Raw genomic sequence first — 21,846 nt, 5'->3', positions numbered from 1 at the left:
TTCATGGCAAAGCACATCACATTTTCCATTTAATAGTTTTGAAGGCATTACGCCGACACTGTATTCTTGTTTTCAAAATGATATGTTATGTTTGAGGCTATATTAATTCTTAACCAGTTTCTCACACTTTCATTATTGAGATTATGGAGACTGCTGTGAATTTACACTGCACTGGTCTGTCCCTGGGCTTTTTTTAAAACATCATAATTAAAGTGGTAAACTAAAGCCAAAATAACCAAACCAGAATCAGAAGATGGTAATTTGAAGAAAGAGCTGAAGCCAAATTGACCTCAGTCTATTTTTGAGTTTGCTTTGCAAGACAAAAAGACAAAGTTTGAGGTTAGAATTTAAGTAGTTTTGTACCATGTAAGAAATTAAAGTTTTGACAGGATATGTGGTGCAGACTATGAGGAATAAGACAGGGACACTGTATTTTGTTGTGTTGAGTCTGTAGTTTAGCATACTAGATCTGAAATCAAACAGGCCGCTTTCACTGCCTACATTTTGACATGCCATATGAGGAAAACCATAGGTGTAATTAATAATATTAATCAGGGTTGCTCTCCATGTATCTGTTCCAGGGCCCTATTGTTTTGCATGATATCCCTCTGACATGGTTCACTGACACAAAAGGAACAAAGAAAGCGTTAATGGTAGTAATTACACATTTTGTGCTCCTGTTATGACATATCAGAATTTCTGCTGTGAAAAGTTCCCATTACTATACTGAAATCCAGCTTTCATTTGAGGGGGTTGCATCCATATAAAGTGAAAAGTAGGTATTGTAGCCATGGCACCCTGATTTTAGGAGCAACATGCTGTCGGCTATTTAAATTAGATTTGGTTGAAAATGCAGTTAATGACTCCGATGATCAGGAGATATCCACAGGCACTCTATATCTTCTCTGATGATGATCTCTCAGGCCAGTACTTAAATTCTTGCTTGTTTCAGGGTTAGCACTTAAATCTCAATCCTTGTTTAATTTTTAAACCCAATAAACAATGTTTACTGTACATTTGAGATCCCAAATAAGTAAAATAACTCTTCGTCCTACTATTTAGTGGCTTTACTGTGTTATTACTCCTAGAAAACGTTTCTATTGGGTTCTAGTGCTTATTTGTTACAATCTGGAAGCTACAAACCAATAGAAAACATTTCTATTGGATTCAGGCTCAAAGTTAAGCGAACAAGGATGTACACAATACAATGCATTGTACTTACGCCACTCCTCGCTCCTCTATTACATGACAAAGGAGTCTTGCCTCTCATTCCCGTGAGTGGAAGTTCCCCTGACTGCAGATCACTAACAACATTGTGTGCTGTGTTTGCCCTCCTCTGACTATGAAACGTGCTACTAAAGAGCCACCCCAGTGCCAAAAGAATTCTCTGCTAAATTTCAGTGTCTCATTAAAGTGGCTGCTATACATTTTTTTTTCATTATGTTTTCGGGTGGTCCATCGCAGTATCTCAGGAACCCCTGGGGAGATTTTCTTCAACTGTGGCAAATGTCAATTTTGGAGGTCAAAGGTCACTGTGACCACACGAAACACGATTCTGACCATAACTCCAGAATTATGACAACATTTGACACAGATGTCTGGTGAAATGATATCCAAAAGGTGAAAGGTCAATTTCGGTATGACATCACAATGTTTCTGGTCATTATCCAACGCCATAACTAAGGAACAGAAGGGGAAACATTTGGTCGAATACTGAATTGATAACACTACTTGATACTGTGCTGATTCCCACGTTTTGGCAAAAAAAGTCATACCTTTTTATTAAATTCCTTCTTCAAGTCTTCACTACATTATATGTAAGTCTGGACAGTTTGGATGTAAACTACCACTTGACTGGTTGGTGGAGGCAAACAACTGCAAGGTTGTAAATCTAGTTTGTGATGTTGTCGTGGAAACAATTGACAGAGACTAAACCAAAGTTATTGAGTCAATGGGCGGATTGATCTTGACTGTAATCGTGCATGTGGGTGACCGGTCAATCAGATACTGTGCTTGTCACATTCATACCCACACAGAGGTTCATGTCGCGCACATGAACCACTGTGTGAGATCTGTAACCTAGTGCAGTTTTGGAATAAACGTAAAAGTTATTTAATTGTCAGTATTTTATTTTGAACATACAATTCAATTTTTCATTAAAAGAAAAGTTAGACAAATATTTGTGTATGCTGTCAATTCTAGTTCATAGAAAGAAAGAAAATCGGACAAAATTGGAATCGGCAGGTCAGTTTAAAAAATAACAATAATCGGAAATCAGAATTGTCCAAGAAAATTCAATGCATCTCCAGTCGATACATATTTCAATTATGACATTCAATTTACAAATGCAGATTTTATTTACAATCATTTGTGACTCCTCAAGGCATGATAATGATACCAGACATTGTATTTGAACTGCTGGGGAAGCCATCTTTAGTGTTGGCAATAAGATAATATTATACACCATTAATTTTCCCGATGTAGCCATTTATTTAGCTGTACCACACCACACTCTCCGACAGCCCCTTTTTTGAAGTAAAACCATTTCAACAACACAATTCATATTAATCATCTTGTCTAAATCATGGTGATATTTCTGAACCGACCTATGAAGAGAACCTAAATCACAGGCCACAGTTATCCCACTTCAGCCAGACTCTCCAGAATACAATTGATGTCTTATTCTAATTTCAAGCATTGCCCGATTATCACTCTGGGTTTTGGGAGGCAGCTGACACACACATGACCATCTGGGCGTGTTAAATCTGAGAGAAGTACTGGACACCGGCCAGTTGTTGCTCTCTGACACCACTCGCTCCTTAACACCACCTCCCAACCATAGACACCTCTGATCATAAAGACCACATCAATAGAGAAACACACACATCACACAAACTTCAACCCTCTCCATTTGTTTGAGCCATACAGTTGGCAGTTAGCATCATTATTACCTTTGTGAATGCTGCGGAGAAGAGATGCACTATGTTGACATTTGAGTTGCTCTGTCATCTGTCTAAGATGAGGGGAGTCACATTGCCAGTTGCATATCGTGAAATGGTTTACTGGGTGTCAGGCAAAGGTCAGGTACTATTCTGGGCCTTATGCATAATACCGGGTCTGTTCCTCAGAACATGGCACACATAGGCATACATATGCACACGTTGAATGTCACACTGACTTTACAGATGATAAACAACAGAGATGTTTGTTTATGTGTGATATTACATCACTGCAGCTGTCTGCACCATGCTGTTTATAATGCAGGATATTGTCTGTGGGGTCATGGGGGACTCTCTTTTTCCATTTCACCCCAACATGGCATCATGTGTCTAGTGAGACCCCACAACTGAATATTGGTATATTGGTGAATTACCCATAGTGATATTAAAAATAAAAAATTATTAGGCTTTTGACTAGGGCCATGACTTTGGCCCAAAAATCATATTCGAAGTTAATTTTAATAACATTCAAATATTTATTAATAATATTTTGACCATTAAATATCTTTAGTAAGACCTTAAGACACAACTTTTTTTAATTAAAAGGCCAGGCCTCTTTTCACTCTTTTCGGTCTTCAGTCACCCACTCCCACCACACATTGTATTTCTCACACGGAAAAAAAATGTATAACATGCTACAGGCAGCACAGCAGCGGCGCTCTCTTTTCTCTCACTGTGGAACCGGCAGGAATCAAGAGCTGCCACTGACCAGTGGCCAGCCAATAAAAAAAAGAACGGGGTTACACAACAGCCAATCAGAAAATCGCACTATTGTATCGGAGGAAAAACAGCATAGTTAGCCTGGTATTATTCACGTGATCTAGGAGCTCCGAGCATCACTTTGAGCACAGAGTGAGTCATCTCCTGATTATTAATGTGACATTACAACAAATTCACAACTTGACTGTTGTTGAGAATGTTGCCCAGATAATTAGCATCAGTTTTTCAATGCTGAGTGAAACACCCTCACACTCTGAATTGAAAACAGTGTTTACAGGCAAACACATTTACGAAAAATTATGTCCATAACAGATTTGAATATTAAGGGCTGCCTAATATTCTTTTGAATATCATTATTATTTTTTTAATATTCGAATTCTATTCAAATATGGAAATTCGGAGTCAAAGCCCTACTTTTGAGTGTAGGGCTGCTACTTACAATAATTTTTGTTATCGTTTTTTTTTTCTCAATCGATTGGTCTATAAAATATAAAACATAGTGAAAAATGTCTAAGTAGACATTTAATTTGCTTCCTAAACACAAAGGTATTCAGTTTACTAAAGAAGAAGAAAGGAAAATATTCTCATTTGTGAAGCTAGGACCAGTGTTTTTTTTAACCATTGAAAATTAAATGAATCTATTATCAAAAGTGATTTATGTATTTTCTGGTGATGGACTAAATGTTTTTTTATCTTTTTGACTGTAGTTGAATATGTTTATGCTGTAGTGTACTGTTATTTTCATCATTTCTTCTTCATCATTGCATTATGATTGCGTCTATCATTGATAGTTTTCTTTCCCCCCCCTCTTCATTTGGTGGTCATTACTGTGCCCAGTCACTGAGGTCAATTCTGATCTTTCTCAGCTGTGTTGGAGCAGAGATCAGATTTAGCTCAGATGACATCATATGCAGAGTTGGTTAATCCCAGGAAGAGGACTTTGTGTGGCGCTGATGGCTTGCTCCATCTACCACAGGTTAAAACAGAAACCACCACCTAATCCGTCATGACATAATCATGTATTTGTGCAAGCAAATGTTTTACTCTAAGAGGGATCCTTGAAGTGGCATGTCACATTTGATCTCGCACCCGTCCCTGGGCTGTTGTAATTACAGGATTTGATTCTACTGGGGCAGTATTTGCTGGCAGTGCGGATATTGATTAATCTGTAAGCTTTCTAACTGTGAACAGCAGCTAGTGTAAGCCATAACTACTATTTATTACTATCGTCCCTGCTGCTGTCATCATTGTAATTTGACTGAAAAGCCAACCAATGAGGGTGGCTGTAGAAATGGTGGTATCTGATTGGCTGTTGTGGTTTCAGGAAACGTAGTCCCACATTTTTGCATGTGAGGTCATACCTTTACAGGCATACACTTGAACGAGAGTATGATTTAAAAATGCCAGAAACTATTACTGCTAGCCTGTAGTTAAGTTTTCTAAACTTACGGTTGATTTGGGTAGTAATGAAAAGTAACTAATACAAAGTGTCCCAGTGTCCATTCCCAGCGTGTTCAGTTGCGTATATGAACTGATGAAGCCTCTTGCGTGAGAGATGAAACATCTTCCTAGACAAATAACCAAGTCCAGTTGATTTTGACTGAAATTGCTTTTGGGAAATACAAAGTGTTTAGACTTCATGACAAAACACAAAATTGACAAACAGTGCAACCAAAATGACTGCAGTTACACAATCACATGACTCAGTAAACATGAGAGAACATTTATCAGATGCCCAAAATTTGGATATATGTCATTTGATGCTCATCATTCTACCAAAATATGTTGTCTAGATATGAAACAGTTGGTTCAGAAAATCAATCTGCAACAATACCAATTATCAATTAATTGTTTAAGTAATTTATCATTTATAAATAAAAAAGAAATAACAATAAATACAATTTTTCTAAAATGAATATATTTGGGTTTGGACTGTTTGTAGAACATAAATGACATTTAAATGACATAAACTGGCAAAGGCCTGTACAGCCACAAATCAGAACAGTTCCAGTTAAATGAAGGAATACACCTAGACTACAGGAGTGTAACAGAATATATCACAATATCCGTGGCAGTCACAAGAGAGTATATCAGGAGGATATATTACTGCATCGATTGTCCGTTCTAGACCTAAGTTCCATGGCACTACCTGATTAAGTTTTATTTAAGCCCTTAAACTAAAAAAGCAAGAGAAATGGTTTCATTTCAGCAGAATACAGCAGCTGTGATTTTTGTTGGAGCGTATCACTGTGCTCTTGAAAATAGGTTCTCACGAAGCTGGAATTTTAAATGTTCTTAGATCCAAAACCTGTTGTTGCTGGTCTCACGCAGAACTAATTTAGTTTTAGATACACTGAACCCAGATACACAGAAATGCACATGACTGCAGTGTGGAACAGCTGAGGTGGAGAGGTTACTGTAGCAGCAGGTCAGACAGGGAAGGGCCCTTCTGGCTTGCGGGTCAGCTGCCCTGGACACAGGCCAGCACACTGGAAAAAGCAGCATGACACCGCACAGGGTAACCAAAACTTCCAGTTAAACAAGATGAAGTTGAAGGTGAATTGTTAGGTCACCCGGAAAACAATTTTGCTTTTGGCAGGGTATAGCGGACTTTTGGTATATGCCTGCACTTTTATTGAAGTGCTTATGTGGGGGGCATCCCTGCCATATCCGGTAAGCATGTCGGCACAGGGAGCAGATCAAAGATGATTTGAAATGGGCAGGAGCCGTGAAAAATCCTCGTCATATGCAAAGATGTTACATCAGACATTTGCAGCTTGGCTCTGGCCATTTACACAGCCATAGCTTAGCCCATCTGGTAGGAAGAGAGATGACTTAAGTACGTAAAGCTGCCATAAGCCTCTGTTTCCTATTGTAAGCTGTTTTAAAGGGGTCCTGTGGTTTTGTGCCATCTGTTTTGACTCATTATTTATATATTTTATATTTTCATTCCCACTCCTCACTGTTATGACCTGACTTGTGCAAGATGTGCTCGTTGTCCGTGTTTATGTGGGAGGTGGATGGCGCTACAGCAGTTCCTAGACTAGTCACGTGTCTTCCTCCCACAGGCCTCAACTCCTCTGTATTGCCTTCTGTCTTCCACTCTCAATTTCTAGCCCCCGGCATGCACCATGGCTACTTACTTCTCTGGTACTCTTGTTGGCATCATGATCATGCTGGAGCAGGATGCTGAAACCTTTTCTTCCCCACAGATAATAGAAAAACATGCAATTAATCTCTGTGAGATTATCGATAGGTTTTTGTAAGGATGCTTTTGTAGTTCTCCGTACTTTCCATATTGGCATCATATGGGAATAGCAGAATGCATCTTTTCTCCTATTGATCATAAAGAAACCTGTATCAATCATCATTATTGCATGTTTGAGGTTTTTAGTCACATTAGAATAAGGCTGTATCTCCTTATTTAACTGTCACCTGTGTATAGCTGCTTTTTCTTCTTTTTACCAAAACTAGACTAGTTAAACTACATTGATCCTGCAGTGTTTGCCAGATGTTTGTTTTCCTGCATAAGATCTAACTTTAAACCCCGTTGTTTTTATCTTTTATGTCTTTTAGGATTCATTGTTTCACTTTCATCCATGTGTTTCAAAAACAAAAGTTCCTTAAAATGTGTAAAGTTTATTTTTGGATGAACCTTATTTAGTCAACCTTTTGGTAATGTCACTGAACCTTTCTGATACTGTTAAAACCTTCTTATTAAATGTCTAGATTCACATTAAAACATATGTATTGTGAAGTGATGAAATATTGGATAAACACATCGCAGCAAATAAACTGAGAATATCAGAACAAGTGTGATGGGATGACCACAGAAACTCAATATGCTGCTCTACCATTGGCTACACGGATACATTTTGGATGAAGTTTTGTAAAATCTTAGTTTACATGTTTTTATTTAGGGCTTCATTTCTGCAAAATTTAACAAATATGATAAATAAAAAAACAAAACATGCTGTACTGTCTTTGCCCTCACCAAATCATCAAAACATCTCTGGCCAGAATCCAGAGCAGATTCAACTGTTTTAATAAATTGATCAGATGTTGTTTTGTAGAAGGCGGGGAGAGACAAAATTGAGGAATATCTCAAGTAGGACAAATAATTAAATAATCAATCTATATGGGAGATATTTTGGCACAAAGTAAAGCATTGGTTAATAAATAAATAAATATAAATATACTGTATATAGAATATAAATATTCTTTTGATTGAACCTTGAAATGACACGCATAACACATCCCATAGGACTGACTTTAGAGCGTGCTCACACTGTCCTCCCGGACCGCGACCCGGACTTTAGGGTACTTGTCCCCCCTCCCTCTCCCCTCCGCGCCCCAGCCCCGTTTGTACTCACACTGCCAGGGCCGGCCAATACTTCTTGCTGTCCATACGCCATCACGCCGTAACACGTCACACGCATTGATCGCGTGTGTGTGGCTTTGTTTACAAATCTTTCCACAGACCTCTGAGTTTTTGTGCGTCTTGTCGACTGTTTTTGAATATTTTCATCCGACCAAATCTGCAGTTAACACTCCACCTCCGCACCACACCAACGTGAACCTTTCACCACCATTGTTGTTGTTGTTAAATGTCCGCGCATGGTCCGTCCTTCTATTTACATGTCCGAACAGGCGGACATAACGCTACTGCCGTAGGGCTCGTGCTCGTGCTCGTGCTCGTACACGTGCGCACGCTCGTGCTCGTACATGTGCAAACGGCTCCGCTAAAGCCCACCTCTTTCAAGCGGGCCGTGCACGGTCCGCTGGCCGCAGTTGAGCGCGGAGCGGGTGCACTCACATGGCTTAAAGGTACTAGGCTTTAGCTGAAAAACCGGTTTTGGCCGCGGCCAAAAGGACAGTGTGAGCACGCTCTTAAACTAGAAGTGCTTTGGAATTAGATGCACATTGGAAACAACTTTCCAGGAATTAAAAGGCGCAATGTGTAAAATATGGCCTGATTTTTAGTTTAAAACTTTATTATTGTAAAGAAGCAACAGTTATGATTGTATGTCAAAGATGGCTATGTATTGTGTTGCAGAGATATGTACTAAATGCTAACCAGCAAGCCCCTGCCCATCTTCTTGTAAGGCTGCTTGCACCTCAAGATACTGTAATGAGTCACTGTAGCGTCGCGCAGCACGAGAGGATGAAGAAGCAGAAGCACCTCCACTGTTAGCAGTACAAAAGCTAGCAGCTTACCTTAAACTGAAACGATACACCTGAACTGAGATTCTGCGTTTAAGAGACTGTTGCATTGGACAGGTCCACAGAGAATCTAACTCCATCCAGGTGGAGATTAGTCCAGGTGGAGATTAGTGCAAGCCGGCTTGCACTCACACTGCTTCAGAAGATCCGGGCCACACGATTGCTTCTTGCTTATACGTCATCATGTTGTAATATGACACACTGACGTCATCTCAATGCAGCGCTTCATTTTTGAAAAGGGGTTCCGTAGACCTGAGTTTTTGTGCGTTTTGTCCCACTACCTTTTGAATATTTTCAAATGACCAAATCTGCAGTAAACATTCCATCTTCGCATCAGGCTCTTTGTCTGCTTTTTAAAAAAAGGTCTCTCAGGGGGAACAGTAGTTGTCAGGACTGCCTTCTATGCTCATGCTCGTACATGTGCAATGGTGCAGTGCAAAAGCCGACCTCTCAACTGGGCCACGGCGGGGAAGCGCCCTGTGCATAGGCACGATACGGTTGCACATACTGGTCAAACGAGTGAATAGTGCTTGGGCATGGTACAAATGCCAAGTGTGAGTCTACCCTAATTGTCCCACATGTTTACTTATACAAACATTACAAACTGACTTACTATTTTAAGCCAGTATTGGTTTGCAGTGTGTGAAAATTGGACTGCATACTGCTATTGTGGAGGGCTTTAGCACAGGCTGTGGCAAAGCTATTGAAGATTAAGGAAAGGAATTAAGTTGGGTGTGTGTTTGTTCTATCCTCTTCAAGTTTATCTATAATTCCCTTGTCATCATAAGAGTGGGGTTAATCAGATTACATTTTAGGTTGTAAAGCTGGAGCTAGCGATATAATTAACAATATGTTCCAGTGGGTTGATTATCGGCCATAGCATCACAAAAGCCTGCTGTTCACCAGCTGGAAATGGTCTTTATCCTCTCACATCCCAGAAGTCTGACTTAATTTAAGTTATATCAGGCGTCACAATAGGGACAACATTGTACTGAAGGTCTTTAAGTTAATTGCAGGCCGAGGTAATCATGTTGTATTTGCAAGGTTGTCACTCACAAACTACTTGGTGCTTGTGCTTTTGTGGTGATAGTGAGACCATTGTTTTTTTTTTTTTTACAAATACAAAATGCTCTGTTTTCCCCATTGTGAATAATATTCCCCTGCAGTGTTAATTGAGCAAACATGTAGTCTTAGGTAAAAACATTGACATTGTGCGTTAACTGATTTTGAGCTCTGCAATATGCTGGAAATTAGAGAACAAATTATTAGTACTTGACTTATTCTGAAATTGTTTTTTTTAGTGTTCATAATTTGATAGAATATCCGCTGTGGCTATACCACTGCTTTTTTTTTTTTTAATAACCAAGGCACTTCAGCAAAAACTTTAATTCTGTGGAAAAATAAACAGTGAGCAAAATTAGAGACCAGTAACCATTTTGTCAGAAGAGAAGACAACAATGTTTTCTCAGGACTATAGGATTCATATATGAACAGGAAGTATAGAGGCCCTCGCTTTGAATGACTTCAGCACATCTGCGCCCACAGGACATCACTAGTTTCTCACACTGCTCTGGTTTGATGTTGGTCCATTCTTCTTGCAGTTTCTTTCATAGTAACTGTAGTGGGTTTCTAAGACATTACTTTGTTGCCAAGGATTTTCCAGAGATTCTCTATGGGGGTTTTGATCTGGACTCTGGGATGACCATTTCATTGCTTTGATATTCTTAGCTTCAAGGAACTGCGGAACCCGTTTTGCAGTGTGACATTGCAGCTGATTGGGAGACAATTGCAGTGAAGGTATTGCATGTTGCCAAAAGAGATTCACATAAAACATTTGCATTCACCCAGCCATGTAGCTGTACAAGAGACCCAACTCATGCTGCAGAAAACATCTCTCAGACCATGACATGAAATTGCTAAAGTTCAGTTTATTTGGGTCTGATGGAAAACATTAGGGACTGGGAATGACTGAACCCAAAGTGTCTAAAGAAGTCAGTTAAATTTATAGGAGGAAGTGTCAGAGTCCAGATCTGAACCTCGTAGAGAATCTCTGGAAAATCCTTAGCAAAAAAGTAATGGCTAAGAAAACCACTACAGCTACCGAACTGTGGAAGAGACTGAAGAAGAATGGACCAAGATCAAACCCCAGAGCAGTGTGAGAAACTAGTGATGTTCGATAACCCTAAGAAAACAAGAAAACATTGAATAAATCTTCTCTTCTGAAACAATCGTTACTGTACTCGATTCTAATTTTGCTCACTGTTTTTTTTTTTTATCTCCAGTGTAACACTCACCTTTCTTTCTCTTCTCTTTCAGGAACCTATAAAGTCCAGGGCGCCACAGCTCCATTTGGAGTATAGATTTTACAAACAGTTGGGAAATTCAGGTAAGAAAGATATGGTCTGTAGATTTTTAGTCTCTGATAAACACCATGATGATGAGTTAAATGGGAATCTGCCTTTTCATACTGCATTTGGCAGAAAGAGAAAACTCAAAAGTGACTTCCACTCACATGTTTTCATGTCACTTTTGTGGTTGAGATATGAAAGAAGGCAGTGCAATTATTATCACAATGACTTTAATGTGTTTTTTATTCAGTTCAATTATCTGGCTGGTTGCGGTAGTCTCGCCTGGTTTCAGTTGAATTTTTAATCATGAATAATGGCAGCATGGAAATGGAAGCCTTTTCTGTGAACAAGTTGAAAAATTGGATAGAGATAGAGGAATACAAAGATTTTGTCCCTAAAAATGTTGATGCTGATATGTTGACTTTACTTGGCTGAGTGTTTTTCGTTGGTACATCTGTTATTATGCCATGGCACCTATGCAGACCTTCAAAATTTTCAGCAGGTATTGAGGAAAAGAATGCTTTCAAATGTGGACATGTAACAGCAGGGTAACAGACACATGTAAACAACTCCGACTGCTTCCATTCCACCTGAGGCTAAACTCCACAGCAGGTGTCTTTCCACATCTGTGGGAGCCAGTTGATCCTGCTTCCTCTTTTCTGATGCCACCTCTGCAATACCCAGAGTCTATCCTCTCCTACACTACTGCGCAGAACATGTTAATGTGCTATAGCCTATGGTGCATAGCCGGGCTCCAGGGCAGCAGCTCTTTGATCTGGTCTGGCTGGTCAGTTAGTTACAGAGGGTAAGCGAGAAGGCAGATGGTTGGGAGTGAACAAGTTGATTTCTTTTTCACAGCACTGCCTTGCTGGCGGTTTTTAGGAAAGGCTCACCTGTGTGAGCATGAGCATCTATACAAACCTACACCATCTTTGATCCAGACACCATATACAAATTCGTCCCCACTACTTAGTCAAACCACATTCAAAGTCCCATTGGCATTTTATTGCATAATTTAGCCTAAAGTAGTACTTAGAATTTGAGGGTGTAGTTCCCCTTCAAACCTTTAATAGACTACCACAGCCCTCCCACCCAGCTCAATTTAAAATATGCGATGGAGAAGTGAGGTAGATGTGGCCTTTTGGCTATATAGTGTGTGACACAATGGGACCAGGGCACACAGGAGAGAATGACCACTGCTGTAACATCTCAAAACTAACTATTCATGACCATTCCTGAGAAGCTTCTGTCGGACTCTTGGTTTCTCCATTGGAAAGACGGGTCTGATGTAGCCTTGATAGAAGCACATTTATGGCCCTAGAGCTTCCTCAAGTATATCTGTGTTGTAGCCCGGCTTGCGGCCCTACTACGAATGAGAGTGTCAGTGCATGGCTTTAGCCTTACAATTCATCATGGTTAATGTCAATGTTTGTAGGCACTAAATATCTTGTAAAGCTCTCAACTGAGTACTGCAGGAATGAGTCCTAAATCAAGGAAGCAAGTCAGCATTTTTGTGCCACCAGTTCCCTTGTCTCGAAGCCAGCATGTTTTTAAATGATTTTGGTTAGACGCCTTTAATAAGGTCTGATGTTGACACAGACTTGTTTTGTTCTACAAGATAAAATACACCAGACAATACCCCACTCATAAATTTTGAAGCTTGTACATTTCTTGAAAAAGGCGAATGCTAACAAGTGGCTAAATGAGACTACAAATGCCATCATGCCATGCAAGCAAAATCAGTTGGAAGCTTGTGGGTGGTGTAGTACATGTACAGCCTTTATTTCTGGAGATTGCATTCACACTTCAAAAATCATAGAAGGGGGTGTTCATTGTAATAATCAATAATCAAAAACTCACTGAAAAGAAATTCTACTGGCTTTTTGTCCAGGGTACCCAGGGTGATGCTAACTTCGGTGTCAGTCTACAAAAATATGTCACCCCTGCATTATGCATACAAATAAATCTTGTTCATCTACAATGTTGTATTTCAGTTCAGACCTGCTAATTCTAGCACACCACAAGCACTGGGGCTGTGATTAGCCAGTGTTCCTCTATACTTGGTGCAGCAACTGCTGACACAGTTGGAAGGAGGTGGTCAACGTGTAGTAGACCTCATAGTCTTTCCTATTCTCTTATGATCAGGTGGTGTGAGAGATATGCCAACATAAATCTGTGGGATTATCTCAACATTGTCAAAAAATATAATTTGGTGTGTAGTTCCTCTTTAAGGTCTGTATATGTGACAAGTTTTATGTTTGGATCATCAGTGACAGTGGCGATCCACATGGCGATCACTGTATAACTATAAAGATTTGACTACTGATACGTTATTTATCTATGTGGGTATGCCTGTATGCATAATTATTAGCCCAGTCTTATTCTAAGACTATTGCAAGTGGCCCGGTCCTCTGGTTGCAGCGTGCTTGCGTGCGTGCGTGCGTGCGTGCGTGCGTGCGTGCGTGCGTGCGTGCGTGCGTGCGTGCGTGCGTGCGTGCGTGCGTGCGTGCGTGTGTGTGTGTGTGTTTTAGTGACACGTGCCAGCTTCCTGGCTCCTTTTGCCAGAGCAAAAGCCCTCCACTGTTGATAAGGAGGTGGGGCATTAGGGCAGTCCTTGACTATTTATAGGTGGCTCTACAAGCAGACAGGCCATTATGGTGTGTCTTCTTGGATAGCTTCCCTTGCCACAGTATTCTCCGCCTCCCTGATCGACTATGTACTGCCATAAGATTGCAGGGAAACTTTCTAAGTTGCATTACGGACTGTTCTTCTTTTAATCTCTCATTCTGATCTGTGAGCAAATCTTACACAATGCACAGCCACACATGCATAAAACCAACAGTGACTGCAATCGTCATCTCCTGTGCCATTTTGCCTGATTTTAGCAGAGCCATGCCATGGTCCATGCTTGTCTCTCTGCCTTTGGATATTTCCTCTGGTGCATTAAACACATCCTTCCTGACCATCCCTTCTTCCAGTGAGACCACTGCTGGCCTTCTGCCTAACTCTTATTGTCTGGGGTCGTGCTACATGTAAAAATATCCCTGGCCCTTACACACAACTAGAGACAGGAACATGTCGGACATTAAACTATCACTTCATGATTTCAGTTGTGATTGCTGCTGCACACTTTTTTGTAGACCTGAAAGTCAATATTAAGTACTGACATCAGAGGGCACATTGCCTATGGTAAAATAACAATATAAATAATAAGCCTAGATTAGGAGCATGATGCATTTACATAAAATAAGACATCCCAACAACACTCCTATCATAGAGGAAAAGGTTTTGCACACCCTGTATAATAATCTGTATACAATACTAGGGGTTTCACATTGATCTACGACAACTATCATATGGTATTTTTTTTTATCTTTCAGAAGTGACATGTATAGATATATTGCATTTCCCATTTTAAGGCTCATTTATTTTGGCTGAAACAGCTGGTGAGATCTTGCTGCTTTTTGACATCATCAAAAAAAATTCAGATTGAACAGGGTGGTGTGACATGTCGTATACTTTTGCCAAAACGTGACAAGCAAACAATCAGTGCATAAATCAAGTACGCATTTAATGATGAATGTTACATTCCATCCCACCAGGTTTCAGCCTTTCAGAACGCACACGATACTTTGAACAGAATATTCAAAATAAAGTACTTTAAATTGTACATGTGTTAAGGTTCAAAGTTGTCCATGGCTGAGCCAGCCGGAGACATAGTAAGTAGTTTAACTATCATCTAAAAATGGAGCTACAATATTACCACCCAATTGAGCAGAGGTCCTGTCTCAAGCTGATGACTGGCTACCCAATGATGATATGACCGAAAGGCTCATTTGACAGTCTAGCATGGGAGGAATCAAGGAAATAGACCATTTCAAACTTGTAAACATAAACATTCTAAATGTGTCCTAGTTTATTTCCTGTTGCAGTTCATGTGAATGACATAAATTGACAGGAAGTTCACCATGGCCAAGGCTGTTGCCTAGCAATGGAATCCTGTTGAAAAGGTCTATAGATTAAATCTCCTCATGTTATCAACTTTTCTAAATGGGAACATGTGACCCTGTTAGTCTGCACACGCCAAGAGCCTCAAATATGTCACAGCGTGGACGACTCAGCGCTTAACGCCCAGGAGGAGCTTATCTGCACATTGTTAATTCGCTACTGTCCCGAACAAATCCCAGCAGTTGGGAGTCCTGCTTCTCAGTTCACATAGTTTTGTTATAATTGACAATAGACCTGCCATTTCAGTTGCTCTTAGTTTCCCTTTCTCACGTGTAGCACACAACAGGAGATCACTTACTGGAAATACTCTGTATGGTTAAGGTGAGAGGTGGTGCATGGGTAAAGCCTGCAGGAGGCAGGACATGACAGCTCAAGTAGCTGGTTTGTAATTTGAAACACCCAAGTCTCGTGCTCTTCCTTTAATTTAGGATTTATAATTTAAAATTTGACAACTAAATTTAGGGTTGCAGTGTATATGTTTAAAGGATACATGGATGATACTGTAATCAGTGTCACATATAAGGAGGTTTCCACAACATTAATCAGTGATACACATTTATATCACAGTGTGCCGCAGGGCCAGTGTGGGTACTCGGACTCTGCCTTTGCAGCCTGCCAGTATTGCAATAGATGGGTTGCGCATATATATATATATATATATATATATATATATATATATGGTTTTAACGGCCTTATGTATCTTTGTGTTGACAAGAGTCGTCAAAAGGACGCTAACACAGGTGAATTAGCTGCGTGTTACTCTTTTACCTAGTCTGACACCCCGGTCTCCAAGCTGTAAAGGTGTCTCAAACTGATCCCGTAAAGGGCCGTTGTGGCTGCAGGTTTTCATTCCAACCAAGCAGTTTGAGAAACAACTGGAGCTGCTGGTCGTCAAATGCTCAGTAATGCTGTCAACACATTCAGGACTGTACTTCCTGTCCTTCACAATGAAATGACATGCTTTAACAGCTCATAAATATAACGAAAAGTCTTCTTAATTTCCATTTTTAATGTAAAGCACCACCTGAGCAGCTCAGGCTGAGCGTCGCCCCAAACGTTCTCTCCGCTTTCTCTCATCATGGTCACTTTATTTTACTGATTAGACGTGGTGTAAATGTTCATGTACAAATATGAAATTTCATTTGAAGATGCTTAGAAGTGTGTAAATAAATTCTACTTACACTTTGGTGGGCATCACCCAGGAAAAGCACCAGTCCTAATCAATTGCAGCCAAATTATTATGCACGAGTCCATCACTCACGCTGTCTGTGAGAGACGCTTCTCAACCTTAAAGTTTGTCAAAAAATAGGCTGTGAAGCTCAATGACACTGGGCAATGGAGGCCTTCATGCTAATGTGCATGGATAATGAAATCCTTATGTCTATAGACAATGACACAGTGATGGACAAAGTTGCAGAAACCAGAGCGTTGCTACTGTTGGTGCTATTTGCACTTTGAAACTTTTTATTTTAAATGTTTTATTTACATTTTTTGCTAGCATATCGTTTTGAAATTGGCTATTGTTTTTTGTTAACTTGGTGAAATAATATTTAACTTCTATACATGAATAATAACTACACTACAGTTTATCCATGAAAAAAGTTGGCCGGTCTTGGGCCTGAATCTCCTTGGCTAAAAAGTGGCCCCTCTCCGGCCCTGAGCTGGCCTGTGAATATTCATGAACCCGATCAAGGCTTCTGAGGGCACGTTATGCCATGTCAGAGACACAGGCTTTATGTTGATGTTATTATTTCATGCAAATCATGGATTCTTATGCATGCCATGTGGATAATTTTAAAGAAAAAATCAGTGTGTGTGCTGTTGTAGGATTATGCTAGATCAGGTCACTATGATTTTTTTTAAACAAATGAGGGATGAAACCCATGATGCTCTCCATCCACGGTTATTCACAGAATGTGTAAAACAAGCTGTAAAATATGCCCCTGTAAAACAGGTTCATTCCCGTGCAACAGCGAACTCCCAACGGGTTTAACAAGGAGCCAGCAGCTTCACTTGACAGAGGCTTAACCAAGGCCGAATGCACATATGTACACGTAATCACACACACATGCAGGTTTTGCAGTGAAATGAGGAGGTACAGATAACTCCTCATTTCAACTTCATGAATCATCTGTTCTCCGTCCATTGCAGCCCTTTCAACACGCATGACAGAATAAATAGAAATGGGGCATCTGACAAACGTTTAGCTCAAAATCGCACTGTGTTGCTTGGACCACTTACGACATTCCAATACAAAACAATGTAATCAAGCAGTAATCAAGCACTATAGTAACAAAAGGATCAAATAAATTACATAAAGTCATTCTATCAATTACATTTTTTGCCATAATTTATAAAAGCAGCACACTGTCAATCATCACATTTCAAACTGGCAAGATAATTGTTTTTGAAATTGATTCATTTTATTGTGTTATTATTGTTCCAAAGTAACACATTTTATAATGGTTGCTTGACTAAATGACTGTTAAGGCTGAACGATGAATAATTTTAGCATCTACATCCCAATGTATGTATGTCCAGTTGTCATAATGCAAAGGATGCGATGTAAGAAAGCAAATTAGGCCAACTGTGGAACATTATATAAACCATCGCATTGCTTCATAAAGAGTGACAACTTGCTCAAGAATAATCTTCAAGACAAACCGCCGAGTCTATCTGATGAATAACTTAATTTCGCCCACTTCTTCCTGGTTTTGCTCGCAGTGGATGAAGAGAGTGCTGTGTTGAGTGAGAGAAACATGCCTGAATTTAAAGTCTAAATCATTGATTGACTGATATCTTGTGGAGCTACTTAGGTCAAAGCTGAAAATATCTGGTAGAATTGTTCAAGTATTGCTGTTTTATTTTTTCCCCACTAGTTATTCAGCCCAGTGGCATTTTTATGGGATTGTTGTGCTCGGTGGCTGTGTTGCATTTGTAGCTCTAGGCTCAGTCTGTGGAAGCCCAAGTGCTGATCACATTTCAGCCTTGTGAGAACATCTCCAGAGCACTGGGCCTAATGGAAGTCACTCCTTTTTCTCCTCTTCTCTCAGTGCACTCGACTCCATAAACTGAATCTTCAATACGCATTCCCATCCACTCTTCTCCAGCCCTTTCCTCTTTGGCCCTTAACTCTGACATTTTGTTGTAGAGCAACATTGTCTTCAGCTGCTACGATGCAGCCTCCCCTCTTACTGTGTCGCCTATGAAGGCCTGCCTGCAGATACAATAGGTTGGATTGTCTCAAATTGTCAAGACAGCAGGGGTCAGAGTGCTGCTGACATTGGCATGGAATGAAAGCCAGAACATATCCCATATTGCTGAACACAGTCGGAGAGTTATTTTTTGATGTGACTTTATATAATAGAATTACATGTTTACCATTACAGAAGTGATTCTGTTTGTTTAATGTGCATCATTGAGAGAAGCCAACTGCTGAAATGTTTGGTTTGGTCTTTAGCACTTAAAGAGAACAAAATTGTCTGATAGAGAGGTTTGTTAGCAGTCATGCGTCATCATTCGGTTGCCTTTGAAGTGCTTGCTGTTTTTGTTTTATATTGGATTTGTTTGAGAGTAATTTTGCTATTGTGTTTTGTTGTTAGGGTTGAATCTGTGTCAATGTCACTGCTCATATCTTATTTTATTTAAAATGTGCTCTAGGCTTTTTCCACCTGTCTTTTCTAGATCGGTGCTTACAGCTGCTGTAAAACACCAATGTTTGCTCACATCCACCAGCAGAAGATAATAATACACAGTGTGCTTTTCCTCTTGCAATGACTGTGCTTTGAATGCCCTCTAGATTTGGGCCAAGCTTTGATGAGTCAGCCTTCCCAGTGATCTCTTGTTACGGCCTCATCTGTCATGGGCTTCATTACCAGGAAAATCCTAGAGACCAAAGGGCAGACAGGTGTGTGTGCGTGTGCGTGTGCGTGCGTGCGTGGGTGCGTGCGTGCTACGTGTGTGTGTGTATTGTAGCCCCGTTGGACTGATTTTGGAGCGTTAAAACAGGTAAATCCAACTGTAAACTTGCTAGCAGCTGACACACAGTCCAAACTGAATACTTCCCATTCCAACTCAAGGACTGACTTGGTAGAGATGACTGTGAACCTGGAAAATGGTGGTTTTGATTGTGGGAGTGTTAGCCTACAACTTTTCTGACAGTGGATAAGAAGTCAATGGATTCTTTGGCAAAATGTCCATGGGAGTTATAAAATGTCAATGCTAGAGAGCTTATTAAATATGCCAGATAAATTAGCCTGTTCTTTGTGTCTACTTAGCACTACTTTTTTCCCCCCGTTAGCTGCGTGTTATTGAAGTGTTTGTGAAATACGATGCCGGTTCCTCACAGGCCTCAGCACTTCATTTTGTTGTGACAAAGTCTGTAGACCGCAGACATGAAGAAACTGCAGCTTTAGGCCACTGTGAGACTGCTTGTTTTTGGTGGTATTAGAACCAAATGTGGCACCAAATTATCAAGAAATTTTAATTTATTTATCAGATATAAATATATTTTTCAAAGATACAAAATACTGTTACTCCATTCTTATCCTTCCATCAGAAGGACATATAGTATTAGTAGTATATAATAGTATTTTGCCACACCCCCGTTTTTCCAGTGTCGAAACACTGATATTCATAAAGATACTGTTGTGTTGGTCCTTCCACATTCCTCTGAAGTCATACATTACCACGAAATGGGTGTGGTGGTTTCTAGTAGCAAAGGCTATTTACAGCTGTTGACAGCTCACCGTCACTGGTGTTTCTTTTAGACACCTTTCCTCTTAATCCTACTTTAGAGAAAAAATAACTGTAAGCCATGCCTGTTTCTGACAATCCTGTGGAGGGAAGCCAGTTGAAGTGTAGTTTGTCATTGCTGCTGTAGTGTCTGTGAAGAGTCTCCTCCCACACTTTCTTATCAACAAACCAGGGTGATTATTCAGTTCAGTACACAAGCACCTTTCATGTCAACTTACAATGTCTCCTCACTATGTATTACGCAATAATTGTACTCTGTACCAAAATTCTGAAAAGCGGAGTTTTAAATCCTCTTTTTTTGTTGGTTTTGGTTCATTTGACGCAGAGATGAGACAGAAAAGCAGGCGCTTGTGAAAAAAAAAAAGGCTAAACAGTGCTCTGACCACATTTTTATGTCATAACCCTCAGATGAACTCAGCAGCTTCTTCATGTTGCTACATCAATACTCTAGTGAAACATTGCAGTACTGAACTTATTTATGAAAATATATTACAAATATACCTGTAAGTGCATTTGCATTGTATAAACCTCTGCAGCGACCCCGTGGTTTAGTGTTTTGGTGAGCACTTTCCCACGTGTTGTCCACACCAAAAACAAAACTCATCGTCAGGCAAGTAGAATAAAAGTGCCCATTAAAAATATGCTATTCTGTAAGACATAGCAACAATTGCATTGTGATAATTCAATTAATAGGCAAGTATTTTACAAAAGTCCTCTGACTTTAATTGTGTTTTTGTGTCTCCACAGAGGGAATCCCTCAGGTGTACTATTTTGGTCCTTGCGGGAAATACAACGCCATGGTGCTGGAGCTGCTCGGGCCCAGTCTAGAGGACCTGTTTGACCTCTGTGACCGCACCTTCTCCCTCAAGACCGTCCTCATGATAGCCATACAGCTGGTAAGGCGGAGGACCACTGCAGGCGTATATTTAGATGAGCTGGCTTTTGTGATTTCAAGCTTTACAGAAAGTAAAGTCCAGCTTTGACTACATGACATTACTGTACACATAGTATAGTGGAGGGAATGCTAAGGTGCTATATGCAAAGCATCGTAGCATGAAATAAATATTTTAATTTCGTAGTCATCAAAAATATTTTTAACTTTTGCTGAAAGTATTGATGTATACTAAAAGTGTCTGTCTTCAGTGTAGTTGATTTCACATAATAATTTCTCTTCATGTTTGAAAACTGTCTGGATAAATGAGTAATTTTCAATTCCTAATGACTAATCTTGATCTGTTTATTGCTCGTCTAGATAACACGGATGGAGTATGTCCACACCAAGAGTCTGATATACAGAGACGTAAAGCCAGAAAACTTCCTGGTTGGGCGGCCAGGAAGCAAGAGGCAACACACAATCCACATCATTGACTTTGGTCTGGCCAAAGAGTACATAGACCCCGAGACCAAAAAACACATCCCCTACCGGGAGCACAAGAGTCTGACTGGGACGGCACGCTACATGAGCATTAACACACACTTGGGAAAGGGTAAGAAAAGTCTCTGGAGCAGAGTTTTGGTTTAATAAACCCTTTAAATTTCCTTAGATAAACTTTGCTTGCATTTACTTTGAGTTTAATAGAGATGTCTTTACTGTATTGTATGCAAATACATCACCAACATGTACATATTATGAACAAATTCTTTTTGTAGGCTGATTTTACAGTTATTTGTTTAATGAGAGATGTTTCTTAATTTCATCAGTATCTATCCATTATTCATTTTGCTTTTTATGCCTTTGCCACAGCTGTGGCCAAAGACATTTTGTTTTCGGGTTGTCCTTCGTTCCATCCCAT

The 21,846-nt window shown here is 40.0% G+C and overlaps 1 protein-coding gene across 7 annotated transcripts in view; it reads left to right on the top strand.

Annotated features, from left to right (window-relative positions):
• Positions 1-21,846, top strand: part of csnk1g2b (casein kinase 1, gamma 2b) — a 40,306-nt gene that overhangs the window by 9,458 nt on the left and 9,002 nt on the right. For all 7 annotated transcript variants that reach the window (XR_014593847.1, XM_083940449.1, XM_083940447.1 and 4 more), the window contains exons 3-5: positions 11,259-11,328; positions 20,801-20,949; positions 21,306-21,540. Coding sequence is in view for 6 of the 7 variants with exons in the window: in XM_083940449.1 (XP_083796575.1) it covers positions 11,259-11,328; positions 20,801-20,949; positions 21,306-21,540 (454 nt within the window). In the remaining variant the exon portion in view is untranslated. The remainder of the gene's footprint in view (positions 1-11,258; positions 11,329-20,800; positions 20,950-21,305; positions 21,541-21,846) is intronic.

Source organism: Echiichthys vipera (assembly GCF_963691815.1).
Source record: "Echiichthys vipera genome assembly, chromosome: 3".
Lineage (NCBI taxonomy): Eukaryota > Metazoa > Chordata > Actinopteri > Perciformes > Trachinidae > Echiichthys > Echiichthys vipera.
Note: the sequence above shows the minus strand (reverse complement) of the source record. Positions and strands in the feature narration are given on the sequence as shown.